The sequence below is a fragment of the Numenius arquata genome, chromosome 12, assembly GCF_964106895.1.
Source record: "Numenius arquata chromosome 12, bNumArq3.hap1.1, whole genome shotgun sequence".
Taxonomy (NCBI): Eukaryota; Metazoa; Chordata; class Aves; order Charadriiformes; family Scolopacidae; genus Numenius; species Numenius arquata.
In genome coordinates, this window is record NC_133587.1 from 34,606,538 (window position 1) to 34,631,527 (window position 24,990).

A 24,990-nucleotide genomic window follows, 5' to 3' on the forward strand; every position below is an offset into this window, starting at 1 on the left:
AAGGCACTCATCTCATTTTTTACTGCTGTGACTTGGCACCATCATGTGGCCACTTTGAGTTTGCTCAATTTAAGTAACAATTTGCACAGAAAAATGTTTGCAATAAATTAATTAGAATTTACAAATCGTTTCAGTCTACCTTAGAAGGAGATGGTACATATCTCAAATATATGTTCACTAAATTCTGAACACATTGTCTTGCAATTGCCCTTTTGTTCCCTGAGTCTGTGCTCCTTTAATCATGGTTTTCCTCACGATCTTTAAATCAGATGTTGTTTGGCTACAAAAGTTAGACATTTTCTGTGTTGGTCTTGGTCCAAACTTTTAACAACAGCATATAAAAATTAGAATAATATTATAGACAACTAGCCTCTTCCTCACTACAAGAGCTTTGGGAATGATTTGCAGGATTAAACAGGCCAGTATTTTCTGTTTTACATCAGAAAACCTGAAGGATTTAGAATTTCAGTAAATCTCACAAGCGTATTGTTTAGATAGTTTGATCCAAACATGTAATGTACATGTCAGGACAGCTCGAGTCAGTCAGGTATTCCTTTTGCGATGTTTCAGGGTCAAATCAGACGTAAGATATCATGTGAGGTAATTTTGTATTCTGATGAGTTTGCATACTGTTTTTAGGTAGATATAAGAAAGTTTTACCAAGTGTTAGTGTTTAAAAGGCGCAGAGGTCAAAGTCTCCATACATTTAAGGTTGCCTACAGAGGCACAACTTTATGCTCAGTAGACAAAGGACTCCTATCATTTACTTCAGAGCAGAATAATGAGAAACAGCAGCTTAATTTATCGCAATATATTTTCAGTATTTTTGTGAAAATATATACATCTACAATATTCAATAATGAAATACAGTTCATCTTTTTGAGTACAATAATGCTAAATTTGGTTCCGCCATTTTTGTGATAAAATATATGGTTTCAGATGAAATACTGTACTGATACTCTTTAAAATATATACAAGTTATATACAAATACAAAATTACATTATAAAACTTCTCATTACAGTCAAAAATAATCTAAATATTTTACAACAATTTGTACAGCCAAAGAGGTGCAGTTCTAAAAAGACTGCAATAAAAGCAAATGTAGTTTTTCCGATTCCTCTGGCTGAGGTAATGCCCACTTCTTCTTTACATACTGAATGTCTATCTGTCCACATTCTTTGGCCAGTGCAATCCCTAACAATCCATTTGGTTTTTCTGGTTCTCCCAGCAGAGTCATAGTCACAACACTGAAATCAAAAGAATGGGGGAGTGTTTTTAATCAAGGCAATATTAATAGAAACTGGTGTTTTCAAATGTGTTTTTAGCAGGCTACTTATAGGTAACTACATGATTCTTTTTTTCTGCTCATCACAGTGTAACAGTCCTCACTATTTCAAGTCCCAGAATGTTCTTTAGCTTTTTACCAATTGCAATCATTTAATATAAACATAACATAATTTCTTCCCCTAATCATAACAAAAATTTATGATTCAGATTCACAGATTCCTAATTTTCAGAGATTTCTAATCATAACTTAAAAATTATTTCAAGCTCATAAAAATGAACTATTTTAATGGTATTTTCCAGTACATTGTAGCAATTTAAAAAATTATATTTTTTTTCCCCAAACTAGCAGCACTTTGCTATAGTTTGAGGCGACAAGGAAAACTTTTAGTTAGAGGGATGTTCACCAAAACTAACTTAAGCTCAGGGAAACAGAGTCTCCCTGTAGGGCTCCCGTCAGGGAGGAAAGAGAATCCTCAAGGCTATTATTCAGACAGGCTAAATTAAACTGCTCTTCTGTATCAATCTACAGGATACCCAGATCTCCACACTGACAACAGGAACAGTTATTGAGAGTCTTGGTGAATACGTGCTAGCCAAAAATATTCTTGTTTGCTTTGTGACAATGAACACAATATTATTATTTCTTTATATTAGTAACCATACTATATATAGGCATTTTAAAACGTTGTCCAACATATCTTGCCTATTTTAGGGGTTGATTCTGATCCAGCAAAGCTATCTTTGACCTTAAGCAGTCCAATAATTTTAGTGGGAACAGATTTTTTTCTCTTCATATAAACAGCAACTGCTCCATGTACAGACATCTGTCCCAACTGATAACAACATATCTGATTTTGATTTAGACTAACATTATTTCTCCTTTATCAGACTGTATGAAATCATAAGTAAATAAGGTAAACTAAAATTTAGCTCGCTATAGTCTCTTTCCACACCTCCAACAGTTTAAAAATATAGCTAGAAAAGGAAATTCTAATGAAGATTTCAAGTCAGGCAAAAAAAAAACCATCCAAACTCTAATCATGTAGATTATAGAGTATCATCACCATGTATCATCAATGTAGATGATGATAATGTTAATATTTTGTTAAAAATAATGTAGTGTACTTACTTCTCTGATGGAATGGTCTGCTTTGCCACAGGCAGCAAATCATTTTCCAGAAGATCCCAAATGTAAATATTAGATGATGCATCCAGGACAAAAAACACAGCAGGTCTTGTTAAAGCCCACTGCAGGGCAATAATTGGCCGGCCATTTGTGCTGTTGTTCCACTGCATGAGGGGATACTCCGATGTCATTTGATGTAATCTAATACTTCCATCTGAACAGCCAACCTATACCATAGTCCAAAAAGAAAGAACTTCCTGGGACCAAAACAAACTAAGCAGCACAAAAATTGCAATTCAATTTCTGAGAATATTAGATATATAAATAAAATTAGTTATCTGACTCAAGTGGCACATCTCTGTCATGGACTATCCAGACTTTAACTTTCAATGTAAATTTTAGTTCAAAAGCAGTACCTCCGTACTGAACATACTAGAGGAATCTAATGCACTAATCCTGGGACGAAGTCCCAATTTCCTGTTTTAAACTATCCTGTTCCTTTTAAACTATCCTGTTCAAACTATCAATTTCACTAATACTATGATCCACCACAACTTGACAGTAGTCTGAACTGGGGCGAGGTCAGGGCCTGGAGACCAGTTCAGGCAGCTACTTAGTGACACATGTAATCTTTAAAACCAAGGATAGCTTTCAGAAGGACATGCTGTGCTTAACAGTATAATGATATTAAACTGATTCATAATGAACAGCTAAATCCAAAGATGGGCAGATGTCACTGCTTCCAAATATTTTATAACCTTTGTCTTGCCTAGTATAAGATTTATAAGTTTACTCTAATCCAGGTACAAAAGAAAATACTCTATGAAAATAGAAAAGAACTTTTCTTACTACCCTAGGCCATCTCTACATCAGGAAGGCTTCCTGAAATTTTCAAATTATGACGACTTTTTACACTGACTTTGCAAATTGTGCTTACATTTAAAAGGACTCTGCAGATACAACCTTGTAGAAGTCAGTATCCCTCTAAATAAATGCATTTGAGAAAAAGGTTAAAACATCCACACTGGCAAAAGAAAGTTCTGAGTGTGCAGTGTTGACTCAAACTACGTACACTGTAGCCAAACACATCCATTTTATACCTTAGGCAATCCCAATGGAGTGATGTAAATTATGGCAAATTTAGAAAGAAAGCATTTTTAAGAGAGGATCAAGTACAAATATAGGCAAGGATAAGCAGATGGAAAATCCAAAGCTAGATTCAACTTGCATTGAATAAACTTTCACAAGGGAGACAGATAAAACCAGTGGGTGTGTTCTGCTGGGGGCAGGTTTGACCACACCTGACCACGCTGTGCACTGCCAGGCAGACCCCAGGGTGTGCCTGATGTGGAGAGGAAAGGAAAGCAGGGAATGCCCAGAGCTGCCCCACAGACCTTTATTTCACAGAAATACAGGTAATTTGTCTCCGAAATGATTATGTCACTAAGAGAGGTACGATAAGAGTGAGAAAGAGCTGAGGCTTCATTAAAAGCAGAAGACCTGCTTGCAATGAATTTCCGTAAAAACAAAGAATAAGTTACAAGGCTGAAGTGAGATTGCCATTTGTTTCTGTGAGCCAGATCGTCCACCTTCTACATAAGCAAAGTTCAAACACCAGGACATAAGACTTGTTGCCACCCTTCATGGCAGATTTCAATTAGTGAGGTAAATCATCTATAACATCTAGTTAAATACGTCAAATTAGAAATTCTCCCTCAGCAGGTAATTAAAAAAATGAAACTTTTATTATATTAAAACGTTTTCATACCAGAAATAGTGGCTTTCCAAAAGGGAAGAAGTCAATTGTGTTGATGCTTATTGACCTCAGTCCGCTTTCCTGAGGTCTGAATAGCTTTGGAAGAACTTTTAAATCATGTCTTGTACCGTGGCCTACCAGCCCCTATGAACAATAAAAAGAAAATGAACTAAACAAAAGAAAACAAAATTTGCATTATCAATATTACAAGAAAAAGTTAAATAATTCACAGAGCTGCCACCTTAGAAGATCCTTAATAGCTAAAAAATTTTAATAGCTAACAGATTTTAATAATAGTCTCAAATTATAAATTTTATATACAGTCTACTGGTAAAATTCCAAGTGGCACAGCTTCCAAAATAAAAAGTAACAAGACAAATTTCAGCACATTACTCACAATGTTTGTTCCAACAATGAAATGATTAGGATTAGAAGACAGAAATTTAATAGTCAGTGTCTGGGGCATCCTCTGGCGCACATCCTTTGGGAAAAGGCTAGGAAAACGTAAAGGTAAAAGATGACATAAATACAGGACGTTGTCTCCTAAAGCTATGCAAGTACATATGGAAACTCTTGATCTAAAAAGTCTATGACTAACTGTATATTAAAAGAAATCCAAACAACTACAGAAAATGTTGTTAAATATATCTTACATAACAGCAAACAAATAAAGTATAGGAAAAAACATCTTTGTGAGATACATGTGTAAAATCTAAATACTCCTGCTTTCTTACCTGTTATTCAATTCCATAGTAGAGCTATGTACTAACTTCACTTTCCCTCCAGGAATTAAACCTAAAATTACATAAAATAATTATTTAAACTGATTTAAGCACTTTGCATTAAGAAAGTGCTACCATCAAATAAAAACCTAAGCTAATACTTCAGAATTCAAATCTGAGGAGCTGTAATCTTTGACATGAATCAAAGAAAGAGGACAGAGAAAGGGAAACATGATTATACATTTGTTTTATTTTTACAGGATGCATATAACATCCTGTAATATTAATTTATAAAACTTAGTTCTATGAATGGTGAAAATGCACGTTTACGTCACTTGGATCTTTGATAATGAATTATAGTAATGAGAGACTATAATAATACAGAATAACATCAATAATTCAAATCCTTCAAACACAAGAATTTTTGGAAGATGAAAAAAATGATTGCTGGTGGCAGTAAAACTATGTCAACACACGACCACAGCTTTAAAATGTCCCTCTCCACAGACATAATACCCAGCTTTAGCAGCTAAATATAGCCAGACATTGCACACGAGCTCCTAAATTAGAAAATTGACCAAAAATTCTATTTTGTTAGCATTATTTCATTTTTTATACCTGTATTTTAAAATGTATGCAGATTTTAATCACAGCCTTTTCCAATTAGGTAAGTATGTAAGTCTAAATTTGTTCAAAGAACAAAAAATCTAATTTTTGTCATTCACATATCTCAAGAAGAGCTGAATGGACTTAGTTCTTTACTTTTTTCACAGAAACGTTTTTCTTATCCCAAATTAAATACCTTTCCCAAAAAAGAACTTGCAAGACAATTATCAAAATTGAATATTGGCAACAACAAAAGCATTAAAACAGATTGGTTAAAACTAAAGAAAGAACAGGAGGACCGAGAAGGACATAAAATCTCATATTCTTTGAAAAAAAGCTGTTGAGGGGACAGAAATCTGCTTTGACTTTATAAGAAATGTGGTTGTCTGTGGTGGCAATTACCAATACAGAATTAGCAGGTGAGACTCAGACAGCAGTGAAAATAACCCTCATGATACCTAACCAATAATGCCAAATATCAAATATATGTCCTACTCAGAATTAATCTTTTCCTCAGTAATTTTGCCACCTTCTAAAGTATTTTTTGTCATCACTGACTCTTCCTCTCTCTTCTAACGTCATAATCTCAAAATTCAAGCACTTTATTCTACCTCTAATTAAAGTACTCACCTAAATCAGTTTGCGAACCAGCTAAATCCACTTTTTGTAATTCAACGACTACCTGAAAAGTCAATATTTAACATTAATAAGCAATAAATACTTACCAGACTTTAACATTTTTTAACTAGTTGTAATAATGTATGACATAACTCCAAAGGAACATTTAGATAGGTAGGTCTAACAGTACAATGATTACAGGTAGGTTCTCTATCCCCTCACAATGTCTGCAATGCTAAAAATAGCTTTGCATGCCCGCTGGACATTCCCTGCTGGAAAGCAGAATAGGAGAAGTTACATTTGACAGTTAATTGCTAACTGGCATCTTATTAAGTTTGGCGGGTCACAAAAAAACCACCCTAAACACCCAAAAAAAGTTTCCTGTGCTTGTTGGTATTCATGAAATAGAAAGGCTAGATCATTTGGCCTGAATCTGTTGCTACTAAAGTTACTTAGAGATTTAAGGGACTTAACTAGTGATACAGAACGGAAATACTTTTATCCCCTTAGCATTCAATGAGCCATTCGGTTCCTCAAGCAAGATCAATTCAGATGTAAACAACAGGTTCAGCAGCTGGGCCAAAGCTGTATCAGAAAATGACTGAAAACATCTGATAGAAAGATTTGTCAGGACAGCAATGAAGAGCAACAGCCCTGGTTCTTACCTGACTCTCACATTTTAGGCAGGGTAATCTTATCCACAGATTTTCACATTTTGCCTCTTGAACATTTATTTTATATAAATTATGAATGTAATTTCTCACGTACATTCAGTACAGTCTCTGATACCACTGTGATTCAAATAAAATAAAGTAGGTGGGTGAAAGAGGACTGAGGTCTATTATTCAATTAATAAAAATATGTTAACATATTCCTGTGAAGCAAACTACTGATTGCCTGTTTTCATGAATTCATGTACCTGTTAACAGTTTTGCCTAAGGATAATATCATGGCATTAGGGAGTAAGGTCAAAAATTTTGAGGAGAATTCCAACAGAATGGCTAGTGTTGCTGTACTTCTCAGGGAGGAAATGCTCATCAGAAATCCCAGACTTGGGTTGCTATATTTGAAGAAGTATTTTGTTACTCCAACCCATGATACTCTCTCTTTTTATACATATATTACTCACCCACATATTGAGGATTCCATTTTCATCCATTGAAGCTATCTGAAATGGAGGGCCTGACACTTCTATGAAAGGAATAGTAACAATTTGTATTTGCACACTGACTTCATCCTGAACAGTATCAAAGGATTTGAAACATCTCCTAGGTTAATACATTCCCTGAAACTTCTATGATCTCCAGCTGCATAAAAAGGGAAAGTGCCCTAATTCTACCAAAGATGAAAAAGGCATGAAACTTTCTTTACCAAGAGAGAGTGGTCAAACGCTGTAACAGGCTTCCTAGAGAGGTGGTCGATGCCCCAACCCTGGCAGTGTTTAAGAGGCATTTGGGACAATGAGCTTAACAACATGCTTTAAATTGGTCAGCCCTGAAGTGGTCAGGCAGCTGGACTAGATGATCATTGTAGGTCCCTTCCAACTGAAATAATCCATTCTGTATCTCTGTCTATTCTAGTAAGTTCCATTTTTCCTACCAGAAAGGCAGATGATTTCTGTCTGCATCTTTTAAAATACCTGGATTCTGCATGGACTTTGGAACAGAACATAAAGTGCAATAGGTGAAATCTTGTAAAACTTGCAATATGCAGCACATTTCTTTGGGCTACTCTGGATTTCAAAGTGGAAGTTTGCAATGGAAGTAATAATGTCTCCTCTAGCAGATTGACTGAGAATTTGGGGGCATGAGGATTAAAATTTCTTTGCAAAGGTTGGTCGTAAAAAATTAGGCCAAAGGCACAGGAATAACCACCAAGTACAGTCACACATTTTAAGTACTTTCATACATAAGCAAGTTGTTCCAGTGATTCAGACAGGCTTTTTTCAGACATTGTAGAAGCACTAAGACTTCTCTAAAGGCAGTTTTTGAATGATAACTTGCTTTATCATGGAAGAACACGACAGTGTCTTGAGAACAGATATTACAACAAGCATGCACCCACATCTGTTGTGAAGCTGCACTGAATGAACATTAAATAACGAGTGCAGAAAACACACATGAATGCTCTATGCAATTGATACTACAGACAGCTTAAGAGGCAGAATATAATTATAAACCGAATTTTGGCTATGATACGTTTGTTTTACTAGACATGTAATGAAAGACTCAGATATACTGATGCTTTGAAGAGCAGCTTACGTACATACCCTCCTGAAAAGAGAGGCCTGAGAGCCCATAATTCTGATCAGCATAGAGGGAGGTTGAGACAGGTTCCACTGCTAGTATAGGAGAGGTGTGGTTTACTGAGTTTAGAATGCCATCTGTAATGAAGGATAATAGAAGTTAACCACTATATTATTCTCAAGAAAAACAACAACAAAACCCTAATCACTTTTCAGCTTATGCAAGAATGATGATTACAAAGAAAGAATGGCAAATAATGAACTTTATAAAGAATTACTTTGTAAAAGTCTCAAATACAATTCTGCAAACTGTTTCCTAAATTAACAACATACTACTAGATAAATCAATATTTCACCATTTGTATTTACTTCTCATTTCCCAAATGACTGCTGCACCATTTATGCCACTGTACCAGACATTTCATTAAAATCTGCCATTTCAGGGTTACCATGAAAAGAATTATGTTAATTTCAAGCTCCATAAACAACAGAGGTAGAAATAAATCACTGCTTACTATAGAAAAGACAAAATTGAAAATTTACTTTTAAGAGAAAGTAACTACCCCAAAACAAAAAATTCACCACAAGAAAATATGTATTTACGTTTTAATAACATTTTAAAATAAATGTATATTTAAAGCAATTTCAATATGTATTCTTTGTCAGATACTCTTGATTTCTGGACTTGCCCTGTGCACTGAACTTAATCTCATTTAAAACCAAAGGCATAAAGCTTCCTAAGTACACAGCATTAAAACCTGTTTGCTTATATAAACAACTACATGAAACTGTATACACGCATTTGAAGAGTAGCCCGTTGCGCAACACAGGACCAAGCATCTTTGATCTACTGAAAAAATTAAAAGTCTACCAAGCAACTAAAGTTTATTTTTACATGGCCACTGCAATTAGATACACTTGCGAACAAGAGGATTTTGTGCAAGTGTGTGGTGGGTTTTTTTAGAAAAATATTAATACCCCAGTGTTAGTTAAACGTTAGCACCTGCACACACAAAAAAAGGAAAAATACATATAGAAGGATTTATTTTGCAATAATAAAATTATTTACAATAAGAACCATTAAGAACCTGGAAAGAGCATGCTGTAGCTCCTAACGGGCCACAATGCTTGAGATTTTGTTCATGTGACAAGCTGGATGACAGGAAAAAGTATGTCCAGGTTTTGCTCCAACATGCAATTGGTGCATTTCTAGAGATATCAACCAGAGAGCTTTTGGGCCCCATAGTTCAGTCATAGCTTCAGAATCTCTTCAACAAAAGACTAAAAGTAACTGACTGCTGACTGTGCAAGTCAGAATTCAACTTACTCCATTAGAGAGATCACCTCTGACATCTAGCCTTCACAGACTACTTGTTTTCAAATGATGTGATCCTCATATACACTGAACCAATAGTATCATAAAAATACAGTTGTATATGTAATGAATGAGAAATATGACAAATTTCTAAACCTTACATTGCTACAATAATTGATAAATTGGCAATAAAAACCCACAATCCTGACTCAACTTTTAGTGTATCTAGATACAGTCCAGACGTAATGAAGTTACGTAAGTGGAATTTTAGAAATGCATAAGGGTGAGATTCAGACCAGAGATTAAGACACTTAAAATGGTTTCTACATTACCATATCTACGTGGTATCTAGAGCTTTGTAATATCTGTAAGTGAACTAAATCTAATCAATACAATCAATCCAGCAAACCATATACAGATATCTACATTAGGATGACATGAACAGCTCTCTAGATCCCACAGAGTAGCACTGCACTGATTCTAACAGAAGTTATGCATTTATACACTTGGATCTTGCATACAATCTTATAGAAACATCAAGATTTAGGTGACAATTTGTACAAATTGTGACTTTTAAATGATTGAAAAGTTATGTTTTACATTCTTTAATTACTCTGATTTTTTAAAAATACATCTTCATATGTGTGTTTAGATGTAGACAAAAAAGAAATGTAGGTTATATTAAGGGAGATGACATGATGAAAATTGACTAAGCTAAAAATTTCAGATGAGGTAGTAGTCAAGTAGTCCATTTTAATATTACAACGCTCATTAGGTTCTACATCTGGTCCACCTCTCTATTCTCACTGCTTGATGCATATTGAGCTGGCTTACATTTCTGTACAGCTATTACAGATTGGCAATTTATACTAGACTAAATATACTGCCTAAACTAGGCTACCGAGAAAGAGCGTTCTTAGAAGAATTAGTAGTGGAACTGTTTCACTGCCTACAAAATGACTAATCAGAATGTATAGACACTAACCAGTGGAAAATGTTGGAACTCTAAACATCCAGTCAGTTTCACTGATCATCATATGAGGGTGCATTCTTGAGTCTTCTCGAAGATCCCACACCAACAATGAACCATCTACTGTTCCAGCAAAAACTAATGTTGGTTTATGGGGACTAAAGCAGCAACATATCACCTGTTAAGGAGTAAAAAGATGCACGGTTGATGTTATCATAAAGGCTAATGATTTGATAAGCCTGATATATGTTTGTTCTTCCTAGACATGCAAATCCAGAAAAGACAAATTACAGGTGTTTGTGGCAAAAGAACGATTTATTTAAAAGGGAAGTACGATACAAGACTTTAGTAAACTTTCATTTTCAAGACAATTGTATAATCTGCATCTCCTGCCACAAAGCTAAAGGGGGTGATTCAACTGTATGACAGTGATGGGTAGAGAGAAGTTCTGACAACATCTGAACCAGCTGTTTTACTTCCATTCACTCTTCAACTATGAAATGGATTCAAAATAAAAAAAAAAAAACAAAACAAAACCCAAAAAACCACTATGATCATCACTACATTCTAGTACCGAAGCACAAAATGGAATGAGAATAGTGCTCACTATCTTCAAATGTGTTTGTCACAAGATGGCATATATTGCAGCAAGAGAACAAAATACACATAATTAAGCCTTTTATTCAAAGGGAAAAGGTACAATGTTATTAAAACATACCTTTGAGTCACATATTAATACTTTCTGAGGACTGGAGGGCTGCCAGATGTTCCAAACACATATGATGCTCTTTCTGTTCAGTAAACCATCACCTGCCTTTTCAGGTAATCCATGAACAGAAAGTAGTGTCTGCCTCTGAACTTGAGAGACATATAGGCAGGATATTTTTCGGCCTAAACCATTAAAAAATCAAGAACGAAGAACAATAAATAAAAAAGTAAACTCACTGCAGATGAAAAAGCATATTTACCTGCTATAGCAACAACCAAAGGAGCTAAGACATAATTATGAAGAATATTTCTATTAGCGGTGGGTTGGTTTTGATGCTATACAAGAAACAAAGGAGGGAGTAGAGAAGGAATCAAAAAAATTGGAAGTAAGTAGAAAGCAAAAAGGAAGAGAGCCAGGAAGTTAATAGAATAATTATTCTGGGCATAAGCAAGCCAATCTGATCTGACATCAGCATATATACTGCAAATTAAGCTAAGTTTCAAACAGGAAACAGCACAAGCCAGGCTTTTTCTGTTCATCTCGTGTTCATGTTCGAATACGTATGGTTTTATTATAATAGGTCTTCCCAACGTAATTACAGATGCTTTATTTTTCATTTTTCTTTTCATTTGAACATCTACTGTTTATATGGGGAGATATAACTGCAGTTCAAAAATACCAGGCTATATTCTCCCTGTTCAATAACCTTGCTTTATTTGCAACTTTGGCCCTACAGTCAGCATAAAGAGCCTAAATGAAATTACACCCCTCGGGATGGCCCTCCAACAGCAGGGGCAAGAACTTACAACCAGGGCACCCCTCTAGCATGCTAATCGCCAGCTATATTTCTGATTTCACAGCAGCTATGATGCTCTTATGTTCCCTGTGTGAAAACAATCTACAGAGAGTTACAAGAAGATTAGCACAATTAAAAGAAAAGTGGGCTTTACATCATCTATATATCTGGGTATATATATGCTGTTTGCACTTCAGTCATGAAAAAAAGCATTTTGCATAAAGAAGAAGAGTTCACACCGTATACTAAAAGGTGTAGAATAAAGTTCCCTTACCATGGAGGAATGGCTGGTTAGTATTTAACTGGAAACAGCTATCACTAATAGACAGACTGGTTTGTCGAGATCTTAGTTTCCACCTGGGTTGTGTTGCAACTTGATCTTCCTCTAGCAAAACAGCAATCACCTTTCAAACATAATTACATTTATAGAAATAAAAGGGTCGTCTTATCTTTCAGCTTTGCTATTTGTAACTTTCTAAAGTATGTGAGTTAATTTAATACACTTTTATCAACTCTCCTGTTAATTTCATATCTTTGCAAATACAGTTTTGCAGACAAAGAACGTACACAGCTCTGGTTCCATTCCTTTGCAGAGAGATGAATCTCACTGATAATGAGTATTATTTAAGTAATTTATTTAAATTAGTCAGAACAAGTACTGCAAATGATCTATCATACTGCATACTTATGCACACAACTCATAAGGGATATTAAGTACGTAAGTGTACCTGACAAGCAGACTGGAGGAAATTTGCTAATCTTTGTGAATCAATTTTAGGTGCTAGAGCTCCATTCACTGACATATTCTGGCTGTTTGTAGGACCTAAGGGAAAATGAAAACCAAACCCAAATTTGAAGTTTCAAAAGAGGAACAGTTAAGAAAACCATAAAAACGATGCAATTTTGAAGCAAGAGGAGAGTGGCAGGAATCAACTTCTCTTCAGCAGAAGTAACAGTACTGAAGAACAAGGTTTGTTGGGGAATCATATCTTCTGCCAACAGGAACAGCAATCCAGAAGGAAGAAACTATTTCTGCCACTTATTCTCCACCCCTCCCCAAGGGGATTCAGAGTGCCTATAGCAGTTTGGTACCAATGCATCCTGCCACTTTACAAATTCTGATAATTAATAGGTACAAAAAAGAAAGATTACATACATCCATCTATAAATGAGTAAGATTAAAATGTTCTTCACCTCCAGATACAAGGGCACTTTCTCCTGGATGCTGTGTCCATTTCTCCAACGTCTCAACTTCGTCAGTCTGAATGTCTCTCTCAAGATTGTCCTCGTTACACTGAACATATGCCTAAAGTAGAAAAATGAAGTGATCAATATACGGGTGATGCAGATAAGAATGACAGCACATAACTGAACAAAACTTAAACAGTCATTTTAAAACTGATATGCTCAAGTTCTTTGTTTGTAAATTCAGACATAAGCATACTGACAGTGTCACTGTTTTGTGCATGCATATTTTGCCACATTTCACACAAGAGTGCCAGACTTACGGCAAAACTACAAAACGTCTTACATGATGCATAAACACTAAACCAGCACGCTTGGGACAGTGAGCCACCGACATACAGAAAGTCCTTTAGAATCATAGAATGGTTAGAGTTGGAAGGGACCTTAAAGATCATCTAGTTCCAACCCCCCTGCCATGGGCAGGGACACCTCCACTAGAGCAGGTTGCTCAAAGCTCCATCCAGCCTGGCCTTAAACACTTCCAGGGATGAGGCATCCACAACTTCCCTGGGCAACCTGTTCCAGTGCTTCACCACCCTCACAGTAAAGAATTTCCTCCTAATATCTAATCTAAATCTCCCCTCTTTCAATTTAAAACCATTAGCCCTTGTCCTGTCACTACATCTCCTGAGAAAGAGTCCCTCTCCAGCTCTCCTGTAGGCTCCCTTCAGATATTGGAAGGCTGCTATGAGGTCTCCCCGGAGCCTTCTCTTCTCCAGGCTGAACAACCCCAGCTCTCTCAGCCTGTCTTCACAGGGGAGGTGCTCCATCCCTCTGATCATCTTTGTGGCCCTCCGCTGGACCCGTTCCAACAGGTCCGTGTCCTTCCTGTGTTGAGGACTCCAAAGCTGGACACAGTATTCCAGGTGGGGTCTCACGAGTGCAGAGTAGAGGGGCAGAATCACCTCCCGCAACCTGCTGGACACACTTCTCTTGATGCAGCCCAGGATTCGCTTGGCTTTCTGGGCTGCCAGTGCACATTGCCGGCTCATGTTGAGCTTCTCATCCACCAACACCCCCAAGTCCTTCTCCTCAGGGCTGCTCTCCAGCCATTCTCCGCCCAACCTGTATTTGTGCCTGGGATTGCCACATCCCAGGTGCAGGACCCTGCACTTGGCCTGGTTGAACTTCATGCAATTTGCACGAGCCCATCTCTCAAGCCTGTCCAGGTCCCTCTGGATGGCATCCCTTCCCTCCAGCGTGTCGACCGTGCCACCGAGCTTGGTGTCGTTGGCAAACTTGCTGAGGGTGCACTCTATCCCACTGTCCATGTCTCCGACAAAGATGTTGAACAGCACTGGTCCCAGTACCGACCCCTGAGGAACTCCACTCGTCACTGGCCGCCAATTAGACATTGAACCATTGACCACAACCCTTTGAGTGCGGCCATTCAGCCAGTTCCTTATCCACCGAGTGGTCCATCCATCGAACCCATGACTTGCCAATTTTGAGACCAGGATGTCATGCGGGACGGTGTCAAACGCTTTGCATAAATCCAGGTAGATGACGTCTGTTGCTCTGCCCTTGTCCACCAAGTCTGTGGCAGTATTGTAAAAGGCCACCAAATTTGTCAGGCACGATTTGCCCTTGGTGAAGCCACGCTGGCTGTCTCAAATCACCTCTTTATTTTCCACGTGCCTCAGCAGAGATTCCAGGAGGATCTGCTCCATGATCTTGCCAGGCACAGAGGTGAGGCTGACTGGCCTATAGTTCCCTGGGTCTTCTTTTTTTCCTTTTTTGAATACTGGGGTTACGTTCCCCTTTTTCCAGTCAGCGGGAACTTCGCCAGATTGCCACAATTTCTCAAATATGATGGAAAGCGGCTTAGCAACTTCGTCTGCCAGCTCCCTTAGGACCCGAGGGTGGATTTCATCAGGTCCCATGGACTTATGCACCTTCAGGTTCCTTAATAGGTCTTGAACCTGATCTTCTCCTACTGTGGGTAGTTCTTCATTCGCAGAGCCCTTGTTTTTGCCTTCTGTGACTTGGGCAGTGTGGTTAGAGCCCTTGCTGGTGAAGACTGAGGCAAAAAAGTTGTTCAGTAGCTCAGCCTTATCCATATCCTGGGAGGCCAGGTCTCCCATTTCCTTCTGGAGAGGGCCCACAACTTCCCTAGTCCTGCCTTTGTCCCTGACATATCCATAGAAGTTTTTCTTATTGTTTTTGATGTCCCTGGCTAGATTTAGTTCTGCCTGGGCTTTCGCTTGCCTGATCTGGTTCCTGGCCACTCGGACAGTTTCTTTATATTCTGCCCATTCTACCCGTCCCTGCTTCCACCCTCTATAGGCCTCCCTTTTGGTCTCGAGCTTGTCCAGCAGCTCCTTGTTCATTCACACAGGCCTGCTGGCTATTTTGCCTGATGACTTCTTTTTCGGGGTGCAGAAGATGGGGAAAGAACAAGAGTCCTCTTCCAATACAGAAAATAAATGGCCTGTCTGGCCAAAAGTTTTGATATCATTGCTTTATGGTAATTAAGGTTTAGAGATGAAAATTAATCATTTATTACTTTACAGTCCTATTGGCTTTAGTAAGGAAAAATTAAGGAAAATCTTTTGTAAGGAAAATTATTTTCCAGAACAAGATTCAGCACTTTCAGGATTTAAATATTACTACAGATTTATTACCCACCTGTTTAGTGTTCATTTTACCAAAATTCCTGATATACATGTCATACTCATTTACAGGAGGCAAATCCAGTAAGGAAAAACTAACTGAGAAGTCCAGATCAATTAGTGGGAGAAGTTCCGAACTCCGTTTCCTTTAGAATGGAGAAACACAATAATGGTTAAGACCAAGTATTCAGTATTCCAAAAGAAAAACAACCTGATTTTCTACAGTACCAGAGATCTAACAATCCATTGATCTATGTGAATTGAAGCTGTACCAAAATTAATTGACAAATAAAAATATATTAACAGAAGTACATATAATATTGTTATGAATTCTCATTTAATGTTATGCTGAGATAATTATCATATGATCATATCATTTGAAAATGTAATATTGATTGCAAATGGCAAACTTATGCGGTTTATTAAACCCAAACTGTCAAAGCCTAGCACCATCACCTTGCCTAAGTATTCAAAAGCAGTTCTGTGAGGTAACAGAGGAATATCTTTTTCTTCCCATAGTTAGAATGGTGGCTAAGTCTGCTAAATTAATCTTATTAACTTACATCACCTATACGTGTACATGCTTTATAAAGATCATCTATAATGTCCTGGTTTTGTTAGACTTATGCAAATGTATTTTGAAAGACCTTCACTGGTAATAGGCTGCCTGAACTTGTACCTCTCCACATCACTACAGAAATAAGTAACAATAGAATAACAATAGCAGCAATCTTAAAATATCTTCTAAATATATACATTAAATGAATTTATTGTTGATTCTTAACATGAATACTGACCTCTTCCCCAAAAAGCAGGCCTCCAAAATCCATCAGTTAATGGACTATAATTGATCTAAATAGTATGAAAAGGAGTACTTGAGATTGAGGTAGACCATATTTTTTCGCTTTTATTTTTTGTTTTTAATAAGATTAGCAAATTGTACATTATTTGAGATACCTGAATCTCTTTGTCCTATGAAATACCAAATCTTTCCATCTTCCTAAATTCCCCTGCTGGAATGACAAAAAATAACTCAACTGCCAATCCTTTTACTTTCTGCCTACCTCAATTTTTTCACCTTTGCTCACAAATAAAATTATATTTTGATTCTTAATATGAAAACAAGTCTGCCTCCATATATTGTATCTTACTCCGACAATTAAAAAGCATTCCTACCACTCCTAGCATTTGTATGGATGTGTGGATAATGAAAAGACAATCTTTGTCACAATTCACACAACTATCTTTCTACTTCAATGTCATAAAAATGTTAAGATATTTTAAGAGCTAACTGCTTGAATTACGTACAGATGTATGTTTACAAGTTAATTCCATGCTCTTGCTACTGTAGAGATTCCTTGACAATGAGAAAATTGTTGTTGTCTCCCTTTCTCTCTCTTGCACTTTCAGGGTTTTTTAACATACTTAATATAAATACAACCCAGATACAATTATGGGTCTGTAGCAATTCCATATCTAAAGAGTCTTAACGGATGCATATTCTAGTTGCAGTTTCTTCTCAGTAATACAGTCTTTGAAAAGGGAAAAGACTGGAGCAACACGAGCTGGAATTTGTCCTGTGATATTTTAGGCTGGATTTTTCTCTATGCATAAGGACAATTTTCACATCTCATTTTTGTCACTTGATGATATGTATTGCATTTTCTTACCCACATTTTATTTTTACTTCTATTTCCTAATACACCACCTCTTTACAAATACTGTGGGCACAGATTGCTGGGATCTAATTCAAATATATGAAAGTTGCTTCCTAGTTACAAATCTTAATGATACATGTAGACCAATCCTTAAAATAAACTAATAAGCCTCTTATTAATACTTACAACTCCAAAGTGCCACAGGTCATTTATGGGATGCTTCCAGTCTATTCACTGGCAGCAATTTAATCACAGCATTAAATTCCACAAACCCTTTATCTTTCCATGAAAATGCTCGTTATCTTCACAAGCTATATACATTGTTGGCATGTACACAAAATTCTATACATAGTCATAATCAGTCATAGGACATAATTAGTAGAGCCTGACAAATATTTCAGAAGGCAAATCTTCAGAGAGATGCCTTCCTTAATTTCCTAATCTGTCTCCACTGTCTAGGGAGGAAGCCTAGACAATGAACTCACATAAAATTTGGGCATATAAATTTAGGGAAGGTGAATTAGCGTAGATGGTAAAATCTCCCTTATGTGAAGGTTATCCACTGACACGCAGCCAAGAAGCAGAGGAATCTAGTATTATCAATAAAACGTAATATCTTTGCTTTAGGCATCCAATTGATGTAACAAAAATTGGAGATAAATACATTGCTTCAGTTAAATCTGGAGCTTCTGCCAAGTTCCACAAGAAACAGACATCAATTTGTTTCTTTAATACAGAGCTGTCTTAGATGTCTTAAATCTAGATCAATTTGAGATCAATAATAATATGTTTTTACACCAACTGGTGTTATCCCTGAATGGGAACATGCTATTTTGGCAACAGTATGTACCATATAGAGTCTTGATTATTTCAAGAAATTACAGTTCTGTAGAGCCCTGAGAGCAGCTAAAAGGCTTGCTCTTTAGTACTATAGGTCAATATCCAATTAAGTGACTGAAGAATAATACAAAGTAATGACAATCCTGACAACTCATTCTGTAATAAAATGATACACATAAGTTGATACATAGTTAACTTTCTGTTATAAAATGGCATGTAGCAAAGCCTGTAAATTATATATACTTGAGTACTAAACACTGTGAGCTTACAAAATAATATTTGGCTCTAAAATCCTCAAGATTATAAAATTCACATATTTCAAATATAATAAAAAAAAAATACATCTCACATAGTGTGGTGCCATTTTGGGTGGATTATTTAAAATACACTTACTTCTGCTTACTAGCCATACTTCGGCTACTTTGTCGTTGGTTTGCCATTTGAAAATCCATGAATATTCCACAAAAAGAGTTTCTGACAGAAGGGTATTGTTTTTCTGTGATATTATAAAACATTATTAGTGTTATAATTCACACTTTACAGTGCATTAAAATGTAAAGCAGTAAATCTAAAAAGCAACAGATTTATTAGGACACAGCTACTAAACGTTACTAGTTTGCACATTACACAAAGTGCTCTAGCACAATTAGCAGTACAATAAGATGCTTAACTTCAGTAAAGGGCCTGCATTTTTCCCTTATTATGGTCCTTTATCAACCAATTCAAAGTGACTGACCATTGTAATTTTTATTTTAGAAGAAAGTGCCTCTTTCTTTCTCCTGCCATTAGCAAGTCCTTTGTTCCCCTGTGTACAGTAAAACGCTCAATGACCAATTTAAAATCAGATCAAACTCACCATGTGCATGCTACACCTCTAAATAAGAATTCATCACTACAGCTAGTTGAGAAACTCATCAACTCAAGCTTAACTGATGCCCTTGGAAGAGTAAGCAAAACATTGAAACTTGTTGCTTTAATGGAACGACTACAACATCTGATGTCATGTCGATTTTACTGCCTTTCCTGGTTAGGTGGTAGCTAATTGACCTTAATATCCAACTTTCAGTCAGGACCAATAGTGTTTCACTTCCTCAGAGTAAGACTGCCTTTTTAGATAATACTTGTAAAATGTCTTTAAGCTTCTAAAAATCGTTACCAGAATGATCAACAACGATTTTAACCAAACAAGATCAAAATTTTATCAAAAAAGAGAGTGCTGCATAATTTACAATAAAGTAGTAAGTGCTACGATTCAGAATTTAAAAATATGATTCTATATTAGAATTCCACCCTGTTCGTTAGATCTATAACATTAATGGAATTATTTTATTGATTCAATATTTTTTATTAGAAAAAAAATAATAATTGCATAAATCTTCTGCAAGAAGATATTCATATTACAGTATATTGGTTCTGACCTGCAATGACTACTTAACCAAAAATCTATTGATACTGTAAAGACTTACAGAAACTAATCTATGCTATTCTTCCATGACTGCATGAACTTTGAACGAACTAGAGTAAAAAGCTGTTTAAGATTCTTTTACACAATGATTCTATACTGACATTCACATAAGTGGAGAGCACAAAGGGGAATCACAGCTGTAGCTAGTTAAATAAGTAGGTCTGGCACTAACAGGTATCAGATCAACTGAATACAAGAGAATAATTCCACAGTCACATTTCAGAAAAAAAAAAAAAAAAAAAAAAAAAGCAAGCATTTTAAAGTGATATAACACTATATATTTAACTAGTATCTGTATTTCTCTCACCTTCCCACCCAGAGCAGTGGCTTCAACTTAGCTTTTTTAAAAAAAAGGCGATTTAATATCACCGGAAGCCCCAGACTGTTCTAGCACTCCTCCAGTTTTCAAAATCCAGACTCTCATATCCTTCTGTTACCCAAAATAAGACATATTAAATGTCAGTCTGTAAATTTTTATACTTCACATTTTAAATGATTAGTAATGCCTCTGAATCATTCTTTAGCAATGTGCAAGTTACAGTACTTACCCACAAACCTAAGTGACTCATCCAAAGGACCAGATTTCTGCCTCTAGGCAGACTTCTAGAAAAAGTGGCCTGTTTACTCCGAAGTTGTATGTGTTACTCATACATTTAATAAAAAAAGACTGGTATCTAGTCACATACCCATGATTGGCTCCTTTTGTACATTTTCAATTTTCTTTGGCAGTGAAGTACAAATTCTATCATTTTCTGCACTAATTGCTCTTTGAATTTCTTCAATTTCTGATGTTCTGGAAAACGGAATCTTCCTTAGGTTTTCTTCTGCATCTCTTTCTTCACCACTTTTGTCTTCATCATCATCAAAATCATCTTCATAATCCTTTAAAAGTAACTGGACTTTCAGTAACTAATAAACATGGATTATAGGTATATTTTTCAAGATCTTTTCTAAGAAACTATAAAATGCTGTCAAAATAAAAATAAAATTCTCTTACAGATGGCTATAAATCCTCTGACTGAAAGGCATTTTAAAATAACTGTTTGATAGAAAGAACATGGCATGTCTTGATTGTGTGGTCATTTTAATCAAGTGAAGAAAAATTCCTTAGTGTTGTTCTTCAGTGCCCAAAATAGATTCCTTTTTGGTTTTTTTTTTAAATATCCTAAAGTAGGAACTACATGTTCAGGTGAATTATGTGTTCTTTAAAGAAAGAAAATGACAGATTCAGTTGTATAAAAGCTTCACAGATGTATAAAGTTGTTTATTTGATACTTTTAATACAAGTTGCCCTTCAATGGCAGGCTCAAAATTACCTAACTACCACACTATCTGTTTGCAAGTCCATGCACAAGGCTCATACTTCAATAATTATCTTAACTAAGACAATTCCTCTCATGCTAAAATAATCACCTAATGCAAATGATAAGTCTTAAATATGCTCACTTCTCTTCACTGAGTGGCAAAGGGCTACTATAGTGAACAGCTCAACCATGGACAACATTCCTAATGTAAGCGGAGAGGAATTCTAGTTTCACTGAACAAAGATGTAGCTGGTTCAGCTACCAATGAAAGCACATTCAACACACTCTTCTGTCTTAATAACTTTAAAGTAAACAAAAAAGAGCTTAAAGTAAGAGTTCCATTAAATAAACTAGTGAAGGGACTGATGTGTGTCAATACCTTTTTTCTATGATATTTTTTTCAATGAAAAACAATGAAGCTTTTTTTCCTTCCTGAAATTGATTACTTGCTCCCATTATTTAAAAAATTCAGCATTTTTCACAAAAAAAAATTCGTTTCAGTAATTGAAATTCAAAGAAATTCAATTGAAAGAGCATCTTGTGAAGACTTCAACTCAAAAGCAAAAATTGGTTCCAAACCCCTGATGAAAACTAAGTAAATACATAGCAGAGAGTTTCTACATAACATTTTAGTTACTCATTATTAACTGTTAGCCAAGTTAAGGTCACTGTCACCAAAAAAGAATAAGTAAAACCCATTGAACATCCTGAAATTTTGATACTTGAGAATTATTCCAAAAGGACAACTCTATGCTTTTACTTACTTCAAAATCATCTTCATAATTTGCTGAAAAGTTATCAACTCCCATGTCTGAATTATAGATGTATGTATCTTTCATTTCCTAAATGAGAAAAATAAACAAAACTGTTAAATAATCTTACACAAAAATTAAATCTTTATCTGCCAAATTTTAGCATAAATATAGACGAATGTTCTTCCCAAGTATTTCTACATTTTTAAGCAAACATACAACAAATTCAGTTTAGAAATATAAATAACAGTGTATTAACAAGTGATAATTGTTTACTTAAAATAATAATACATGAAGACAAAACAGTACTCAATCCTATCTTGGGAAGACCAATTCTTTCCCCACCAGCATTTTTGCTGAGAGACATAAAAACTGCTATGTTGACTATAATTTCAGTAGCATACAGTAGCTCTTATGATGGTGTAACAACAAAATAAGACTCTTCTACTTTTTGAGGATTACACAAAATTATCTGCATACCTACATTATAGTGGGGCACTCAATCTGTTAATAAAATAGTGCAGATGCTGAAACCAGGAAAACGGATACATGGATAGAACAGGAAAATAAGATATTTTTATGCATAAATAATTTTGTTAACATTGAATCCTCTACTGTATTTACATGGAATAAGATTTATGGTGGCCCTGAAACAACTTCAAAGAAATTGCCTTTCTCTAGCTTATTGAACTTGATTAAAATAATGCTATTTAATTACCCCAATGTGTACCCCAAACAAACATAAAGCTTAAAACAACATACACCGACCTATCCAATCTTTAGTCAACCTTTTCCTTCAATAATCATAGACTAAATTATTCATGTTTAAGGGATTTCAACAAGATTTCAAAATGGATATAAAAGCGTAACAGCACCCCTATTACCTGCTTCCATATTTACAACCAAAGGATAGCAGCTGGTTATCAAATGCTAAGTCAGGCAAACTTTTGATCCTTTCACGACTCTTGAAGAGATAGAGCCACCTAGTTTTCACAGAATGTAGTACTTGGAAAAGTATTAAGGACATTATACAGCAGTAAACAGCTTCTATGGATACCTTACTTTTCAGAGTCATCAGAGTCCTACAACTAGGACTACAGTACGCCAGTCTTTCTGTTTGTGGCTTTTTGTCATTTCTCAGATCAATCTTTGGATCAAGAAGTTACATTAGTCAGGTTGTCCATCCAGGCAAACATGGCCAAAAATGGTCAAAATTTCCCCAACTTGTTCTGCCTGCAAGGTTGCAGATACCCAGCAGTAACTAATTCATACAGAATTTTTTAAAAAACCTTATTCCATTTAGTCAAAGACACGCAGAATAAGACACCCATAAAAATGGTTATAGTCTTTATTACCTTACTATAATCATCTCTGAATATGCCTATAGAGCTGTCATTTTTGTTAATAACACACAGATGTTTATAACATTGCAACACGCAGTTTTTACACACTAAAAACCTCCACCTGTCAGTAGCTGTCAAAATCTTACCATCCTCATAAGAACCTCCTACATTCTCATGGGAAATCAGAATCATCCTATCACAGCTAAGTTCTTACTTTAAACAATAGATGAAGAATATATTGTCAGTACAAAGCTGGATTAGGAAATCATGTCGGAATACCTGGATGACTGCAGCATTTGGAGTAACAAATACATGAAGAAATTCAAAAGCATAAAGTGCAAATCCATGGAATTTGATTTAATTATCTGTGTTGAGTCAGGTCTTAAGTAGGGATCTCACCCTTCTAGGTTGCCTCCTATTGCCAATGAAGGCAGAGAGGATAATGGAAAAGGAGACCAAATATAAAAGGACTGAACGGCCTATTTCTCTTCACAAACTACAAAGGAAATGTAAGGAAATTTAGGTCCTCACCAGAGACAATTCACACCTAAAGGTGAGTTGAATACGGGCCCTAAAGATTAGCATCAATGCCAGCTGCTACCTGGATCCTCAGCTGTTGGAAACAATAGAGCAAGAGAACAGTTTGAACATATTAGTTGATCCAGGATGACTGTGGGCCACAGTGGTAAGAGCTGTGCAGATTAAATCTAAGAATATGTCAGAAAGCTGCTTCTTTCAGGAACAGATAAGTATTTATGTCATGTACAGTACTACACAAGGCACTGATGAAAATTCACATTCAGTACTGTGTTCAACTCTGGTCACCCATATTCAAGAAAAATTAATGCGAATTGAAACAAAGAGCTGCTAAAATGATGAGAGGAATGATGAATTTGGCTTGCATAGGTCAGGAAAACTAAGGCAGAGAAGAAATAAGCATGCTTTCTATAAGCTCATTAGTGGAAGAAAACCCTAAAAAAGTACTTGAGCTAAATGCTTGTACTAAAACAAGAATAATGGAAACGTATTGGAAATTAGAAGAAAAGAGTAACAGGGTGTCTTAGAACGTCCTTGAAATAAAACTATTTCTGTCATGAAAACAGCCAGGTTTTAATAGAAGTTAGTACGGTTTTGAAAGATATACGGCTGAAAGATATATGAAAGATATATGGCTGCCCCTAACATGAGACTATAGAAAAGGATGTTTTCATTAGGTACTACTACTTTTTCCTAGATTAGGACCATAATCCTACAACATTCCAAAACAGAATTTAGATTTTGGGGGATGATTACAAATGGTTGAAAGTAAGACAAAATATTAAAAACCTTTTATGGTAAAGTTAGGCTGTACCAGCACAGACCGGTCCAAACAAACCCACGTATTTACAGCTTGCACTTCAGACTTGCTGAATACTCAGTTCTGTCCGCACTGGTCCACTTAAACATATAAAAATATTTTCCTCTTTATTATGACAACTGTTTTAAGAAACATATATTAATTACATTGCTAGCTGCATTTTACTTCATTTACACTACACATTATTTGCCTATATCAGCTGTTTATAGAAAGAAATAATATACTTTAGGCATGTGTAGATGATTTGTAGATGATTTGTATTA

The 24,990-nt window shown here is 35.8% G+C and overlaps 1 protein-coding gene across 1 annotated transcript in view; it reads right to left on the reverse strand.

The window, feature by feature from the left end:
• Positions 1–798: 798 nt before the first annotated feature.
• The window catches only part of DYNC2I1 (dynein 2 intermediate chain 1), a 35,476-nt gene continuing 11,284 nt past the window's right edge, over positions 799–24,990 (reverse strand). The window contains 17 exon segments of the mRNA XM_074157634.1: positions 799–1,248; positions 2,418–2,641; positions 4,183–4,314; positions 4,568–4,664; positions 4,905–4,965; positions 6,129–6,180; positions 7,246–7,307; positions 8,386–8,499; positions 10,662–10,824; positions 11,365–11,537; positions 12,426–12,555; positions 12,880–12,938; positions 13,304–13,457; positions 16,025–16,154; positions 18,900–19,002; positions 20,658–20,853; positions 22,040–22,117. Coding sequence (XP_074013735.1) covers positions 1,077–1,248; positions 2,418–2,641; positions 4,183–4,314; positions 4,568–4,664; positions 4,905–4,965; positions 6,129–6,180; positions 7,246–7,307; positions 8,386–8,499; positions 10,662–10,824; positions 11,365–11,537; positions 12,426–12,555; positions 12,880–12,938; positions 13,304–13,457; positions 16,025–16,154; positions 18,900–19,002; positions 20,658–20,853; positions 22,040–22,117 — 2,100 coding nt within the window. The 3' untranslated portion in view covers positions 799–1,076.